Consider the following 18,430-nt stretch of genomic DNA (forward strand, 5'->3'; position numbering starts at 1 on the left):
CAAACACTCCAGAAAGTTTAAGAGACAGTGGCAGAGCCATTGGCTCGGAGTAGCCTGGCTTGACATCCAGAGTTTCCTGGACTAGTTTTTGAGAAGCCGGGTAAAAGCGTGACAACTAATAAGACCAAACGCTTGAATTTCAAGTTGCTCAGTCGAAAGAAAAAATAGTTGTTGTGTAGCTGTTTGGAGAAACAAGCCTGACACAGGTGCACACTGGGGAATCTGAAAAAGCTAGTCATGCTTAGACCATCATCCCATGACTGTAGAATTTTAGGTAAGTTAGATATGTATAGGATGTCTTTTAAAAGTCCTTCACTAAATGATTTTTCTGCTGTTAAAACACTTTCGTTTTTTAAGATGTCTGTCTGGGCACTGTACACAGCTGGTCCGGGAAGAACTATAACACTTTTGATCTAGTGACGTGAAAAGGAATCGTGTATTAGTGTGCTTCAAAGAACTAGGAAGTACAATCCTGCACTCACTTCCTCCCCCTCCCACTCCAGCACAATTGCAAGGGATTAGTTTCTATAAACTTGATTTTAGATTTTCACGTCTGATTTTTGAAAAGCTGTATGGAAAGTCACAAATAACACTACAGCCAGCTGTCTGTTTTGGCTAAATGGCTTAGGTTTTGGCGCTAGGTGGTGGGGCTCAGGCTTCAGCTTCTACCCTGGGCCCCAGGAAATCTAACCTCAGCCCTGATAACTACATTAAAATTGGATTGCGACCTACTTTGGGGTGCCAATCCACAGTTTGGGATCCCCCGTTCTAGATTGTTCTGCTAAAATGCTGCATTGCATTAAATGTATTATTAAAGACACTTATTATCTGTATTCATTTGACTAATTTTTTCAGATTTTAGCTTTATTTTGATCAGCCTCTGACACTTGAAATTAGAATCTTTCTCCCCCTTTCCCTCTAATGGGTCACTGCTGTGTGTGTGTGTGTGTGTGTGTGTGTGTTTAACTAACACCTAGACACACATGAAGACACATCTTCTTTCTGGGTTGAGAATCTGTATACTGTTTCTACTGCATATTCAGGATTTTTTTTTAAAAAAATCACAGAATCCTATGGCTAGAGGAGACCTCAGGAGGTCATCGAGTCCAGTCCCCTGCCCAAAGCATATACAGCCGGTCCCCAAGTTATGAACAGTTGATTTACGACCAAACCTCCCATTAAGCGGTCGTAAAGGCGGTCCCGAGTTACGAACGTGACCCGCGCTTACGAACAGCGTGGTCGCAATGTAACTCAGTGGGGTCCGACTTACGAACATTTTGAGTTATAGCCAAGTGTTTGGTCCGTAACCCATTCGTAACTTGGGGACTGGCTGTATAATATTAGTTGCAAACTTTTTTTGTTGAAGTATAGTTGGGTGGATTTTACCAACTTAGTAATGAGTACTTAGCTAATGCAATAATCAGAAAGGTTGAGTTATAATGTGTAATCCAAAACTTGCTAGTGTTTTTTCCACTGGGTTTATATTCTGTAGAGCGTCATAAGTAATAGTCTCAGTCTGGCTTTTTTTAGCTAAACTCTCATTCTCAGAAATCTGTCTCCCACTCTGCCTCTGCAGTTCTTCCAGACTTCCCTCCTCCTGGATTGTATCATTAGCTAAATTTTGCAGCAAAGACTCTTATACCAACTGGGAAAACTAGGGTGGAGCAATTTGGCTTGTCAGACGGTTGCTTCCTGTTGGTCTGAAGGGGCAGTGCCTGCTCTAAATTACCTGCTTGCTGGTTTTGCACAAAATAAAGTACAAAAACCAATTCTTCCATTTTTTTTTCTTTTTATAACATTCTATGAACTTGTTTTGTTAGTTGGGATATGGGGGGGGGGAAGGGGAAGTATCTAATAGGTGTGTTCATGTATTTAATTTTCAGCTGCTTATTCTAGATACTTGTATAAAACTACTGTTAACATGGCCAATTATATCGCTATTCTTCTTAAACACTTTTTTCATGTGTAGCCCAAATATGTGAGAGTTTCTCATTAGGGTCTTGTCTTAACTCTATGTAGCCTCCTTTCAGCAGGGTAAAACCTGTTTTCTAACTCTTCAGGTGCACCTTGCTTATTTGTGTGCTTTTAGATATAAAGCTATAATGAAGGTCAACCTCATTCCAAGCAATGATAAGTATGCTTTAGCTCTGACATTAAATTTAGCATTACTAGAACTCGTCATGACATTCCCTCCAAAAGAGACCTGCCTATATTCATTCACTCTCAGACCTATCGCCAGAATACAGCAAAAAGCGTGGGATCAAAGCAGAATGTTTTTGTACTGTTGGATCCATGTTGAAAACTAGTTATTTCCTATGCATGGGATACCCGTTAAGAATTATAAGACAAATGATAATTAAGCTCTTAAATCGAGTTTTGTTTGCCTTTAGCTCTGAAACTAGATGTTTTATGTGTCTCCCCTCCCCAAACTTATAAAAATGTTGGCTTTTGTCCTGTATTGTCTGGACCCACCCTCTTCTATTTTCAGGCAGAGTGCACACTTTTTTTTCAGTTCCTTTCCTTTACCATAGACTCATAGGACTGGAAGGGACCTGGAGAGGACATAATTTTTGGACAGTGTCCTTGCTTATTCTGAAGCACTTGCATGTAGTAAGCTTTTCAGTATTGATGGCATCTTTACTTTCAACTAGGCAAACCCATTGTATATAGTCCCTTAAAAGTAGTGTGGATAAATAAGATACTACTCTGTGTGGCCTATTTTGTATAGGGCATGTAACTACAGGTGGGACTTCCCTGGTCCGGGACCTGAGTGGTCCTGAACTGGTTTTTGCTGGACCAGGAGAGGTCATGGCTCCCCTCCAGTCCTGCTCCCTGCCACTGGCCCCACTCCTGCCCAAGCAGTGCTCCTCACCACTGGGCGGGGACCAGTCTGGCTGCTCTCCCAGCCTCCAGAGCCTGCTGTCTCCAGCTGGACTGGGACTTCACTTCACTTTGTGCTGGCCTCCGTGGGGCTGCGCTCCCAGGTGCAGGCCCCACTGCTTTCAGCCTACGCTGGGCTGTGCCTGCCTGGCTGAGGCTGTGCTCCTGGCGCCTGCCGGCTGGTGCGCTCCTGAGCACCAGCCCTACTGTCTTTGTCCCGGGCGTAGGTGTGCTCCTGAATGGGGCTGCACTCCCCACTGTCAGCCCTAGCTGGGGCTGTGCTCCCCACCACACTGGTCTCACTGCTGCTTGGGGCTGTGCTCCCTACTGCCAGCCTAAACCTGGCCAGCTGGGGCTGTCTGGTCCAGCAATATCCATAGTTCTGCCGGACCATAGATGGACCATGGAAACTTTTCTTTTATCTTCTATACCCGTCCAGACCCCAGATGGGGGCACATCAGTTGGAAGTAATGGAGGAGGAGAGGGACCTCGGAGTCCTAGTTGATTATAAAATGACTGAGCCGCCATTGTGACATGGCTGTGAAAAAGGCTAATACGATCTTGGGATGTATTAGGCGAGGTATTTCCAGTAGGGATAAGGAGGTGTTAGTGCCATTATACAAGGCATTGGTGAGACCCCATTTGGAATACTGTGTGCAGTTCTGGTCTCCCAGTTTGAATTCATCCTTCTTAAACATGGAACAGGTACAAAGAAGGGCCACTAGGATGATCCGAGGAATGGAAAACCTGTCTTACGAAAGGAGACTCAAGGAGCTTGGCTTGTTTACCTTAACCAAAAGAAGGCTGAGGGGGGACATGATTGCACTTTTAAAATATATTAGAGGGATAAATACCAGGGAGGGAGAGGAATTATTTAAGCTTAATACCACCAATGTGGAACAAGACAAATGGATATAAGCTGGCTAGTAGGAAGTTTAGACTTGAGATTAGACGAAGGTTTCTAACCATTAGAGGAGTGAGGTTCTGGAACGGTCTTCCAAGGGAAGTAGTGGGGGCAAAAGATCTATCTGGTTTCAGGATTAAACTAGATGGGTTTATGAAGGGGATGGTTTGATGAGATAACATGATCTTGGTAACTAATTGACCATTCATTATCAGTGGGAATAGGTCAATGGAGGGATGATAGGAGTTACTATAGAGAACTTTCTGGGTGTCTGGCTGATGAGTCTTGCCCACATGCTCAGGGTTTAGCTGATTGCCATATTTGGGGTCAGGAAGGAATTTTCCTCCAGGGTAGATTGGCAGAGGCCCTGGAGGCTTTTCGCCTTCCTCTGTAGCATGGGGTACAGATCACAGCTAGAGGATTCTCTGCATCTTGGGATCTTTAAAGTATTTGAAGGCTTCAATATCTGAGATATAAGTGAGAGGATTATTCTGGGAGGGGTGGGTGAGATTCTGTGGCCTGCACTGTGCAGGGGGTCAGACTAGATGATCATAATGGTCCCTTCTGACCTTAAAGTCTATGAGTCTATCTACAGGGTGGTATTTCTTCACTAATCTGGGAAAGAAAACTCCAGTCTGAAAACTGAAGCAACACTTCCTTTATGTGCGAATTGTGAACTAGAGGAGCCTGCTAATTTTAAAAAAACCATTTTATACAGACCACTAGGATTGTTTTTTTCAGATAATTGGACCTTGATAGCACTCGGGGATCTAAACATCATTGTGGTGAGCTCTGGTTCTGACTGAGCATTTTATATTTAGATGCTGGTCTGCTATAATAGCTTTAGATAATGATATTAAAGAATGCATACCCTTGTGTTTCTGTAATCCCCAAAAAAGCACGGGCAAGTGGAGGGGAGGATGTGAAATGGAAAAGAGCATTGATAGGTTGCAGCAGGAGTAGAGTTTGGAAGGCTGGCAGCTGGTTGCTGCAGCTGAATACAGAAACATATTTTTAAAGTAGTGAGATAGTTAGTAAAAACAAAAGGCTCCTAAAATTGGTGGGTGGCTTACCATAATGTGCATCTCTTCTAGAGGAATTAAAGAACACCCCAAAATGGATATTTTTTAGCTAAGCTGACTCCTATCAACTTACAGTATGGGCTTCTGCAATGGCCCTGAATTGTCATCAGAACTAATGTTGTCTCCAACTCCATTTATTATTACTGCTGGTGCTAATTATTATACACTCAACTTCTTTCAGTCTTTTTGTTATGTCTGATGGATTCTATTTTCAGTGTTCAGTTGTTTCTCAATCCCCTCCATGTCATTCTGCTCAGTGGCTTGTTTCCCATCATGATAGCTGGGGAAAGACCAGATATTTGTTCTGATCCTGGGTTTAGGACTGCACCATTAGGAAGGACTTCCTAACTTTCTCTGCCTCCAAGTGGTCCACACAGCAAACTTCCTTTATAGGAGTTCAAACTCCTTTTTACAGCATTTTTGAAAGATTAACTGAATTGTCTCAGTCTCTTCTTTAGCAATCCAAGGAGAAAAACTGTGAAGCAGAACTAAAAGGGGGAAAAAATACCCTGTGGGTTTGAGGCAGGTCTGAAGGACATCATTAACTCTTCTTCCCCCTCAAATGGCTGGCAGTCAGCAGACTTCGGGAAACCAGCTTTCAGCTTTGGGTGTGGGCAAAGGTCTGTGCCAAGACAGTTAAGTAGACCATAGCAAAATTGCCTGCCATAGAGTGTGTGGCGGAGGCCTATGCTGAGATGCAGGCCACGTGAAAGCTCCATTCGCTGAATTTTGGAAGCCAACAAAGTTTCCTTGTAGCAATCCAAAGAAAGAAATTCCTGTTCCTAGCTAGCAGATCCAGGCTAAGATTGTTCAGACTACCACAAAACATCCCTCTTTCTGCAAGCTATTAATAATAATAATAATAATAATTAATAATTTATTATAGGTCCCTAGCAATCATGAAAAGTGCCAGGTCCTGTGATTTTTCTAATGGAAGTGATTCTCTTTGTCTCCAGTGGCTGCAGCTCGCTCATCAGCCTGTGCATTCAGTCCCCTCTCACGGTGGACCCAGGAGTAGAGGACATGGAGTAAAGTTAACATTCCCTTCCCTGGGAGGAAGATCTTCTTGCTTCCCACTTCCAGTTTCTAGGGGGGGAGGGTCCCACAGTAGGTCAGAAAGTGGCCACCCTTTTACTTAGGGAGCCCAACAAGATTCACACTGCTAGGATGTCCTTTCAGTCTCTCTGGTAATATACTTCCGATCACCTCCCTCACCCCCACGCCCTTCAGGGATTTGGACCAGGGACCAGTGAAGGATATTGTTCACAATCAGCTGTTAAGGAACAATACACGTTCTTAAAACTGATAAGAATCTCTCCGCTAAAAAGGAGAAATCTCTAAAACTTGAGCTAAGGGCCCGTTTCCTCAGATTCTCAACTAAACTTCCCAGAATTAAGCAGAAGTGTGTCTGACTTCATAGATCTTCAGTGTCTTCAGAAAATGAAATGCCAAAGCCTGCACACCACCCCCAATAATCTGAAAACAAATCATGCTGATCAACCTCCTTCAGAGGGGCTGACAAGCTTGCAGGGCCCCTGGGCAAGACTGGGCCTTAGTACCTCAGGATGAGGCAGGGCCTCTGACAGAAGGGGTGTGTCTGGCGCTAGCTTTCCCCAGTCTGCTCTCAGTACTGCCTGAAGTGCACTGCCTAGGGCTCTGGAGCATGCTGTGCAGGGCTCCAGTGGTGATTTTAATGGTCTGGGACTCCAGTCACTGCTGCCACTGCCTCAGTAGCGGTGATGACCAAGAGCCCAGAGCCCTTTTGAATTGCCGGGTGCCAGACAGTTAGTTACCTCTTTGCCCCCTTGCCAGTGGGCCTGACATCATTAAACACCTTCGGAAACATGGTTTTGAGTGCACAAGTGGAGGGACTATTGCATTCCTCAAAAACTCCAGCATCCATTATTACCCTCGACTGTCCTTGTTTCAAAAGATGCTTACTGATCGTGTCTGAGAGATTGAGGTGAAATCTGTACCCCATAGCACTGACCTTTTAATTTTTATAACTGCTCTTTTAACTAGATCGTGATGTTTATAGTACCTGATTATTTCCATTGTTAGGTAATTTCAGTGCTTTTTTTGTGTCTATTAAAAAAAAAAGTGCTGGTACTCCAGGGGAAAAGTTGTTGAGCTCTGACTGAAGGTGCCGGTACTGTGTACTGGGCAGTACCATCACAAAAAAAGCACTGGGTAATTTCCTGCAGTGAAATAACTGAAATGTAATAATAGTTTAGTTCAGTAAATGCACTTCTACAGGTGTTGGGAATACGGCTGTCAGCCACAGCGTGACTGAGATATTGGCATACAGCATTTAATACGCTACTGTAAAAATTTACTGTACCTTTTTATGACTAATGCAGTAGAGTGAGATGGAACTAATTTATGCTTATTAACAGTAAAATGGTTCCATCTATTACTTTTCATTTGCTTTCAAATCTTTTAGAATTGATTCCAATTTTAAGTGCAAACTATTGTCATTCTCTTACCATAGTTCCAAGCATACTTTCATCACCATCACAAGTTTTTATTATTTAAAACAGGTGGCTATTGAATAATGAACCTCATAACAACTTCGACATGGAGCACAACAGAACAATTAGTATGTCGAGGCAATGAGAGAAAGGAAAAGAGTATCTGTAAACTAAAACAGCTAATGCCCATGTATGTCTTATTTGCCACCATAACTTGCGTGTGAGTTTTTAATTGGAAGTTTTGCACTAACATTGCACAAGGAATTTCCTCTTGTATAAATGGCAATCACCATTGAGCTTGTTATAGTCTTCCCATTCCTCTGTGTGTCTACACTACAGTGTTTGAACTCAGGCTCATGCCTAACTCCTCTTCTGTATGCACGTGCATTGTGCTAACCCACGGGGGTGGAGAGTCCAAACTGAAGTCAAACCAGGACCCTGGGCTCTAGTCTTATTGCTTTGCAGTGTAGATACAGTCTTACTGGACTTGTGCCAAAAATATTCTATAATTCCATGGATTGATTTTTGTCAAGCATTCCTGGAGTGCAACACACACAAGGGCTAGAGGAGCAGCCACATTTTTGGTAGGAGTAGGAAGTCTGGGACATAGGTGGTTGTACTTGGGCTTATATAATGAATTGTAGATATTGGAGCCCCCGGTTGGGACACAGGATTCAACAAGTCCTAATGTGAGATTACAAATGAATGTAGACGCTCAGCCTGAAGTGAACAAACACAGGGTCTGTGAACTCGAGTTCTACTAACTTCAGGCTTACGTGGCAAGATAGTGGTACCCCTGCACATTTTAAGGCATGTGGTTATTTGTGTCTGTGGTGAGGTCCTCGCCTATGTCTGGGCACACACACGTATACACACCCTCCCACACATTTACACCCTTTCTGGTGATGCTCATTAAGTGCATTATGAAATGCAATTTTTTTTGTAATACTGAGAGAGATGAGAAGAGGGTTAATGTCTTTTACTGGACCAAGTTCTCTTGGCAAAAGAGAAGCTTTTGAGCTCCACAGAGCTCTTTGTACTAGTGTCAGTTAAAATAATAATTTGAAAACTGGTCATTTATTTACTGCTGGAGAAGTAGCTGGAAGAGTTTGCTAGTTACTAGTACAGCAGATCTAAAGTCATTTTTTAGATACACTTGAAAGTGTCATTACATTAAAAATATATCAGTGGCAAAAATATCCCCAAAGAGGATAAATATTCCAACATAGGTTGTGCAGTTTTGTAGCTTTTAATGAAGAAATTAAAAGGGTTCCGTAGTTTGTTCTTCACTTTAATACAATTTTTTCCCCAAGCTTACAGTGTTTGTGGGGAAAGCGTGTAACTTTTCGTCATTCCTGTCAACATCTTGATTTGTTCACAGGTGGTAAAATAATAAATACCTAGAGAAATGTATTTTCAATTTACATAATAAATACTATTCCAGGAATCGCATTGGGCAGCTGTGTATATATCACAGAAGGGTGGGCTAAGTGGGAAAGGAAGCAAAACAGCCTAATCAGACACAGTGTGATCCTGTGATGTATTCAGGGCAGATTGCCCAGGACTGGTTTGCTGGAAGATAATTTTCTCTGCAGTGAGCAAGTTTGACTACAGAGCTGCTTGTTTCAAACTAGCTTCCTACAAAATCTTTAAAAGGTTTATTTTGTAATTATATATGTCACCCTCCATATGGCTGTCTTTAGCTTGATATTTTTTTTAAATGACTTGAAAGGAATGTGGATACTATTACTCTGGCTTTGTGCTGAATTCCCTTGTATTTTTGAAGCGGTGGTGAATATTTGAGTGATAAATAAGTGGAAGAGGAAATATCTGAAGATTTTCAGGCTAACTCGAAGAAGAGAAACCCCCATCAATAAACTAGATTATTGCACAAGATTTTTCCCTGGAAATCTGGGTCTGGTAGGACATCACACAACTCCTTAATCTTATTATCCAGTTGTCAAATTTCTGCTTCTCTTTTGAAAGGGAGGCTTTATGAGTTTTCAGGGAAGGGTGAGGTATTTTACACTTCAAGGCTCTTGTTTGCCTGGGCTGACTTCCTCTGCTTCCTGCTAATTGGCTCTGTTGGCTATTTCTCATTGTTCCTAATTGATGACTCAGAGAAACAGGAAAGAGAACCCTTGATTAACAAAAGAGAGCTCTACCAACAAACAGGTGCCTCTGTTCTGACTAAACAGAGGACAAACCATCATTCTGGATTTTTTCCTAAGATTCCTACCCGCAAGCATGAGGCTTAAAAGGAATGGGTCATACACACTGAGCAGGTAAGAAGTAGACTACATGCATATTTACTTCTTTCACTCATTGAGATGGAATCTGCACAAAAATTCAAAACCTTTTTTCCAATGATAGGACATGTAAAACTGCAACAAAAATCAGTGTTTTGTCTTAAAAACCAAAGGTGTATGTCAGAATATTTATCATAGTGCATGGTTAAATTATATTTGGTGTTTTATGTTAGCCTTTTTTTAAATTATTTTTTAAAGTGTGCTCATCTAGAAGCAAAGAGGGGGAGTGATTGGTTGAAGAAACCGGCCCAGTTGAACATACAAAGCTTTAGGAAGTCTCTCTGGGAGAAGGATGAAGTTTAATTTTTTTCCTCTTTGTTTAACCTTTGTTTTGTAGCAAACAATTGTTGTTTGCTAATGAGCAAAATAAGAGCTTTGGACCGTTCAAACTCCTAGAGTCATCCTGCCAAATCTGTTTTTAAAAAGTCTGTTTTGTTATTTCACACAAAACAATTCTCTCATAAAAACAAGGGATATTAAGATGCAATGTTCTCTCGGTTAAAATCTCAGACCAACTTCTGTTAATGAGAGAGACTCGCTTTCTGGCTGCACAGAGCTCCTCTTGGGAAATAACACCATGTAAAGAAAACACGGCTTTAAAGGAAATATTGTTTTTGTGTTCTTCTAGCATGTTAGCAGAAAGATTTGCTCCTGATGTCTGCACACTTTAATTTGGAAGGCCATTTTTCTGTTTGTCAGTTGCATTGACAGACCTGTGGTTTAGGCTGCTTTGGAAGGCAAGCTGTAAAGGTCAACATGCTGGAATTTGATATGGTAAATGAGGACTTTCTGAAAAATCACTTTAAAAAATTGATTGAGGCTACTCCTGTCAAATGACTACTGAGGTATCTGTTTTCAAGTTGGTGCACAGAAGGTTGAAAGGGGGATTTTAACAGCTAGATGAGAGTATCCAAAAGTACTCAGTACATTCAGCGAGAACTGCACCCCCCCCACGCACATGCAATCTGCAGTTTAATAACCCCATTCAAAATATCCTGAATGAGTGGAGTACCCAGGATGACGTTAAACTGAATGAATAAAATATTAGTTTGGCTGTCAGTATAACTGATGTAACGTGAATTAACTTTTGATGTAAAGTCAGTTGACCTCTTTGAATCTAGCTGCTTAAATAGATACTTAACTTTCCTAATAAATAGCTTAATAGCTGTGGGTTAAATAAATTATGTATATTATTTACTGAAAGTGGGATTCAAACTTTGAAACATTAACCTTAAAACAAAAACACAGTTTTTGTTTGTCGTTTCTTGTATACACTGTGCCCCTAAATATTTTGAACTGACTATTATATTTTTCTAAATTAGCATAATTTGCAACAGTTTCTGAATTTAGTGAGCAGATACTGACTTCAGTGGAGTTTAGTGTTCAGATTTGATCATTATGCCAAGTCACATACATTCTGTTTTAATCAAAAATACCCACAAATCATTCCATGTATAATTATAAACTTCAAAAATGCATCACATTTAATAAAATACAGCATGCCAATTGGCAAATAGTTTTCTGCACGTTTAGTTGTATTACTGATTCCCCAGGCATGTATTCACATATGCCAACTTGTTTGTCAGAGGTAAATAATAAATTGTATTAAACTCTACTACAGTTGCTTAGGATAGAATTGTGATATGATTGGTTAACCAAGTTCCAGAGCTACTTATTTGGTAACAAGACGGTAAACAGATACTTATTCAACCCATTTCTGTCTTCAAGTTACAAGGCAGGATTTTTCTTGTGCCTAACATAATAGTTCTTTTCATTTTAGCATTTTTTTAAAATTATGAATGAATAAGTTGATGTTAGTGCAGTATGTTAAAGTTCTAGTTAATGAATCTTAACAAACATCGAAAGACCTATGTTGTTGTTTCATCAGAACCCTATTCCCTCTTCTCCAGCAGCTGAACTAGATTTTCCATGCCTTGATGTTATTTGTTTAATGTCTCTGAATTGGTCTGAGGCATGAGCAATAGAGATATTACTTTAGGTAGGGACACTGTATTAAGTATTATATCTTTTTGCTACTGTGTGAGCTTGTATCATTCTAGAAATCTAGGTACCGTTGTCTTGACTTGGTATCTTTTTGTGCTGAAACTTCAAACCCAGGTGTGAATCAACTTGTCTCATGCTACAGGATGGTTAGGTGCTGGCTCAAATCAGCCAGCTAACAGAAGTTAAAATACAGCTTGTCCCATTTACTCTGTCCTTTGCTGCCTCTTATTAAAGGTCAAAGGTTTCTTAATACCTCTTCAGGTATTTCATACAAACCATCCTAAGATGTCTAAACCTGTGGAGGTGAAGTAGAATAGAACCTTGGTGTTCAGTACAGCTGCTACAGGGGTTTTCTGTTGCTCTAGTTAATCCATCCATTCAGGAGGCAGTAGCTAAATTCATGGAAGAATTATTTGAAGTGCCTGAAATAAGAAATTTGAATTGTATTAAACATAATGTAATTAAACAATCACACTTGCTCCCTCCAGACTTCTCTCCTATTCTACTGCACTTTGTTGTTAATTAAGGGCAGAATGATAGCTGTTTGTTGTTAATTGAGGGCAGAGCCATAGCTGTGAACAGGAATCACTCATGAATAACCATAAGATTTCATATACTACATGGCTAGGGTTTTCACTGAACTGATATAGGAGGAGTTGTCGATTTGTGTGTGTGGTATGTTTTAAAAAAAAATGGGGCTATGGCTACAGCAAGGAAGATCTTTATAAAACAATGAAATCTAGTTCAGTATATTTTTCAAAGAATCTGTCTTGAGGATGATTGCCTTCATTCTGCTAATAATGAAGCTGAGCCATAGGTGCCAGCATCATTTTATCACTTCTGTGATGTCAGCTTTGCCACTGAAATGCTGGTCTGCAATATGTTGCCCGTATTTCTTTGCATTGCATATTTTCCTGTTACAAATTGTAAGTTTTGAGGTTATCCTAACTCGGCTCATTTTGTTTGCTTACTGTTGTACTTATTGGCAATGAAAAATGCACCACTGCATTAACTTAATGTTTGCAAGTTCTGTGTTTTTTCAGTACTTCTTTCCCCTGATACCGTCTCATGCTGGTCAGCAGCTTTCTTGTACACGAGACTTGGGAAATCTCACCTGCCTCTCCTTCCTCCAGGTGTATCATTCTTCTGCTGGTTTAATTATAGCAGGATGTAAGACCAGCATGGATGCTGGGAAAAATAACTCCTGACCCACCTAGAGTAAGCATATACTCTGAAAATAATGGTGTGCTGGGCTCACTTAATCACTGGTGTCCTAAAATCCTTGCAATCTGGTCTGCTCACTTTTATACACAGTGATACAAAATAGGGATGTAAGTAACTAGTCATGACTCAACTAGTTGCTTTCCCCCACTCTTGCTGCCTCTGTCAAAGGCAGCAAGAGGAGGGAGCAGGAGCTGGTGCTAGGGGGAGCTGGCTTAAAAGCCAGTCCCCCTAGCACTGTCTCGGGGGGGGGGGGGGGGGGGGGAAGAGAGACAGACTGAAGCAGTCCCTGCTTACACCGGGTCCCAATTGCTGTGCCTCTGCCTTTTAAATATAGGAAGAGCCCTCTTGAGGTCTTCCTCTTCCTGCACTTTTTCCTTTTAAATGTAGGAAGGGGCAGGCGGCTCCCCAGGAGCCAGTGCTTGCAAGTAGCCTGCTCAAAAGCTGGCTCCCTGCAAACACCGGTTCCTACCTGTGCCCCCCTCCCACCCACTGCTGCCTCTATATCAGATGCAGCAGTGCGGGGATGGGGGAGCTACATGTAACTGTTTGATTTTATCATATCCCTAGTCCACACTGTGGGGTAGTACCATTTTAACTATTCTACACATGAAAGACTTTACTGAGAGAGTTCTACAATACTGTCCCAGCAAAGAGGTTCCAGTTTTGCCAGCAAAACTGTGCTTTTGCTGGTATAGCATATTCTAGGCATACCTTCCCTTCCCTCCGCAGTGCAAAAAGCTGTATCAGCAAAAACGTAGTTTTGCTGGCTTAAGCTGTGTTTGTGCTAAGGGCTTTTGCTGGCACAGCTATGTTTTGTCACAGATTCTGTCTCATTACATCCCTAACCAACATAACTAATCAGAGAAAAGATTGTAGTGTGGTTGTGAACTAAATTGATAGTGTTACAAATGCTGCAGTCTTTTAGGGCTTCTGCAGTGTATGTATGGTGGTCTTCCCAAACTCAGTAAAATACTTCAGCACATCATATAGTACATACATGGTACAGGGTGAAGTGCTTCTCTTTTTCCGTTCACTCACCCATTTCTGGGAAATAGCCTATTACAGAAGGGAACTTTCCATTATTCTGTAGTGGGTGTGCAAGAGCTTGTGTACTTGCTCTCTGTTGCAGAAGTGCTGAATTTCTAATCTGTCTTGTGTAATTGGAGAATTGCACTAAAGGGATCAGTTAATTTAGTTACAACTGTTTTCTTTTCAGTAGTTCCCGAGTTTGACTTGTTGCTGCTAAGTTTATGATGGTTGGTTTGTACGAGCTGATGGAAAGAGGAAAAAAATGAAGAGTGATGCTGCATTGAGAGAGCTGGCAAGATGAAGCCTTGAAAATGAAGTGTTTGCTTTTAACCAGTCAATTAGTACCTTTAGTTGACAATTAACATTCATTTTTCTCTCTTGGAAAAATCTCTTTATTCAGCCTGCTGTGTCAACAGGCTTTATTGTAAATTTCAAATGCTGAGACACTAAAGCGGTGTGTTTCCCTCTCCAGTGCTATATTCTACAAGACTTTGATTCTTTTGTTTGGAAATGCTTGTTTGTGCCTTTTAATGTGTGGCTGGTGGTCTCTGATCGTTGGTGGCTGCTTTCAGAAGTGTACACAAGCCAGTATGAGGCACAAACAGCTCAACAAATCAATGACTCTACTTATGTATGATTCCATTGTATGGTATACAGCCATGTTGTCACTTCTTTACTTGTCTTGTGTCTTGTTGAGTTTGTTTGATCTAAACTTTTTTTCTCCCTGAAGAACATTTTAACTATCTAGAAATCATTCTCAAGAGTAAGTGCATTGAGAGTCTGTTGCTGTTTCTCTGGAAATGACATTCTCTGCTGTGATGTCTTGTTTCCAATCTAGTTAGCCCAACAACTAATAGTATGTTTGTTTGTTTTTTTTCCCTTTTAGGGTTTTTTCTTCCCAGCCTCCCTTGCTTGCTAATGATTGCAAAGGGCTAAGAGTTGAGCTTTCACAAACAATAGCCTTTAGTTACAATAAAAAATTTACAGGTAATGCACTGACTTTTGTAGATGGGGTAAAAAAGAGGGAATGGTTACCGGTAACTGGTGATTAACTGACTCCTGTTGCAATTAATTTCTTCAAGACCTTGCTTACTTAGGTCAGAACTATGGGCAACAATGAACATGGTGTGTGTACAGGTTTCCCACTGAGGAAACCTTTTTGAAGACTTTCTTTCAAAATTAGTTTAACAGCAAAAAGACCTAAGCGAAGGTGCAAAGGAATACCATGAAAAAAGTGAACACATTATTGAACTGACAAATCAGATTTAGTACAGAAGGTGGGGTGAGCGAGGGGGAGGGAGGGAATAGCTATTTAGAAGTCAATGAATGGCTAATCTGGGGTGGTAAGTGGGGAAGCTATCTTTGTAATGGGTAAGGTAATTAGCATCTTTGTTAAGCCCCATTTGTAAAGTGTCAAGTTGAATCCTGAAAGAGAGTTCTGAAGTTTCCCTCTGAAATCTGGTGTTAAAGTCTCTTTGAAGCAGGATGCATGTAGTAAGGTCATTAAGATTATGTCCAGGTAGGTTGAAATGAAAAGTAACTGGTTTTTCCTTGTGAAGATGTCAGATGTCTGACTTGTGGGCATTAATTCTTTGGCAAAGTGTCTGAGAAGTCTGTCCAATATACATAGCAGAAGGACACTGTTGGCACATGATGGCATAAATTATAATTCTGGATGAACAGGAATATGTGTACCTGATCATATAATTGACATGGTTAGGTCCAGTGATAGTGTCACCAGAGTAAATATGTGGACAAAGTTGGCAATGGGGTTGTTGCAAGGGAAAGTTCCAGGGTTGGTATTTATGTGGTATATATTCTGTGGTTGTTGGTAAGAATCTTCTTGAGGTTAGGTGGTTGTCTATAGGAGACGATGGGTCTGTCCCCCAGAGCCTCTCAGTGTAGTATCCTGTTCCAGTATAGGCTGTAGGTTATTGATAATGTGTTGGGGGCTATAGATGATGACTAGGGGTGTTCTGTTGTTGGTTTTCTTGGGCCTAACTTGAAGTAGATAGTTTCTGGGCATTAGTCTGGCTCTTTCGATTTGTTTTTTTTATTTCCCCCGGTGGGCAATTGATTTACAAATGCTTAGTAGAGATCTTGAAGTTTCTAGTCTGTCAGTGGGAGTAGAGCAGATGTGGTTGTAATGTGACCGATAATCTTCACGCCCTAAGGTGAGATTTCACTAGGATTTGCTCTGCAAATTGTAATATGGTATTAACAAAACTGCTTGACAATGTGGACTTGAAATTGGGCCTTCATGATTTGAACTGTACATTTTTGAATGATCAAATGTTTTCTGACACCCTTTTGATAAGCCAGTTACTCAGATCAGCAGAGCATGTAATACAGACTGCTACTGTAACTAACATAAGTCTGGAATGGTAATCCCTTAGTGCTAGACTTTGCTGAAACAATGCCAAGGTTTTTGACTTAAATGGAAAACTTGTTTTAAAGGCAAACTGTACAGTCTTCTCAAAAGCAAAAAGATCAGGACACAAGTGAAAGATGTGCATCCTTAATAGACCTCTGAATCTCTTGGGGCTTTTGTCACCCTCCGCAGGTCCCACCCCCATCATTTGGGAGTATTATAAATCTGTGATCATATTCTCCATGGATTATTTTTCCACTATTATGAACTGTACACAGCCTACTAATAATTCTAATATAGACTTAATTTAAAAAGTTTCCAGAAGTAGAAATTGGGCTCACAGCAGCAGCACCTGATACTTCAGGAATCCTCAAGTGTGTGTTATGTGCTGTCCCTTTTATCACACTGCTGCTGCTCCCCCCTACAAGTACTTGTTGGGCCTGGAAATCTTTCACTCTTTTGTATGTTAATAGTGCAACCTCTAGAAAGTGGTCATCTACATTTAATACAGAATCTAAACCAGTTAAAACGCTCTGATTAGGGCTGGGGTTTTATTTTTAAATAGGCACTTAGCATTTCAAGGTTGGCTCAGGATAGGATGGGAGAGAGAAATTATCACCAAGTTCAAGTCTTGGCATCTACAGCTGTAGGGATCACACCACATTCTGCACAGTGGAGAGCATTGTGGGAAAGGCTTATAGCAGGGTAAGGCATATCCAAAGGTGGAAGAGTACCCATTAAAACCCAGAAATGTACATATTGGTGTACACCAGAATCACCAAAGTCCTTAAATAAATTACCTAAGGAAAACAGGGGCAGCAAATTAACATTACTAGATTACTATCTTCTCTCCTTCGCCAGTGACCATGAATACTAAGAATGTGAGCAATTTCTTACTTCTAGGGCAATTTCTTACTTCTCTTCAAATGATATGCTTTAATGTTTTCAAGGATTTGGGTATTTAATGAAACAATACAATAACTTGCTTCACCTCTTCTCACACTAGACCCGATGTCTACATTTAGCATAAATGTAAGTTGCAGTGTCTTTGCCTCCTGCTATATTACAAGATTGAGGTTTGTTGTGATCTGACTATCGAGGCTCTTCTAGGAAAGGCAAAAAAGGAAAATACAGATGCAAATCTCTTAATGATTTCTCTTATACTTCTCAATCCTCCTCTGAAGTTCAGTTTGCTGCCTCCAAAGAGACAGAGCACACATCAGCCTTTTAGTTTAGCTGAGGACCTTGCCCTTTAGTGCACAACACTGAGATGGTGGTTTAAACTTAAATTTTAATAAGTTACGATCTTTGTCTAAGCAGTGTTCTTATCTCTAGTCAGTTCCAGATATGCCTGGTTTTTGGGACAAGAGACTCTACTTTCATGAGTTTGAAGGGCACTGCTCCTCTTTTATCACCTAGCTTTTCTCTGGCTATGTCTACAGTGCAGTGCTATTTCGGGATAGCGGGGACATCCCGAAATAGCTATTCTGCGTCTTTTGAGCATGCCTGTTATTTTGCAGTATAACAGGCTTGCTCTTCTAACATCCCTATAAACCTCACTGCACGAGAAGGAAGGGACATTTCAGAATAGCAACTGATTTCAAAATAAGTGCTATGTAGACAGCACCAAATTTCAAAATAAGCTATTTTGAACTTAACTCAAAATAAGGTACGCAATTTGCATAGCTCAAATTGTGTAGCTTATTTTGAGCTATGGGTGCAGTATAGATGCACCCTCTTTGTGGTTATACTTCCCAATATTTCCCAAAACATGATGTCTCTGTTTTAAGGGCCAGGACAGCTTCCTGAGAATGCAGGCTCCATCCCCTATCATGATCCAGTAGCAGTTCCCCCCCGTTTAGCTTGATTGCTTTGTTCACTTTTATATGTATATGTATTAGTGTCTGGTATTTTCTGGCTCAGTTTACATTGACACAGAAAAACAGGCGAAATATTCCTTTGTTTATGCGAGTTTGGGCTTCGGCTCCGCTTGTGAAACAACTTCCTGCACACATCTATAATTCTTCATATACTGTCCCTGTATACATCACACAGTATAATTAATGAGCAGCATGTCACCATCCTGCATATAATTACATGTTTCCTTTTAGATGTAGATTATGACAGTGTGTCAGGCCTGTTGTGGCATGGTTTAT

The 18,430-nt window shown here is 40.9% G+C and overlaps 1 protein-coding gene across 6 annotated transcripts in view; it reads left to right on the forward strand.

Annotated features, from left to right (window-relative positions):
• The window catches only part of MOB2 (MOB kinase activator 2), a 172,902-nt gene that overhangs the window by 82,279 nt on the left and 72,193 nt on the right, over positions 1-18,430 (forward strand). The window contains exon 1 of one of the 6 annotated variants that reach the window (XM_006134935.4): positions 9,239-9,622. The exons of the other annotated variants lie outside the window; for them this stretch is intronic. Within the exon in view, the coding sequence (XP_006134997.1) occupies positions 9,585-9,622 (38 nt within the window). The 5' untranslated portion in view covers positions 9,239-9,584. Of the gene's footprint in view, positions 1-9,238; positions 9,623-18,430 lie in introns of those variants that run through there. 6 annotated transcript variants of the gene reach the window in all.

This window comes from Pelodiscus sinensis, chromosome 4 (genome assembly GCF_049634645.1).
Source record: "Pelodiscus sinensis isolate JC-2024 chromosome 4, ASM4963464v1, whole genome shotgun sequence".
Taxonomy (NCBI): domain Eukaryota; kingdom Metazoa; phylum Chordata; order Testudines; family Trionychidae; genus Pelodiscus; species Pelodiscus sinensis.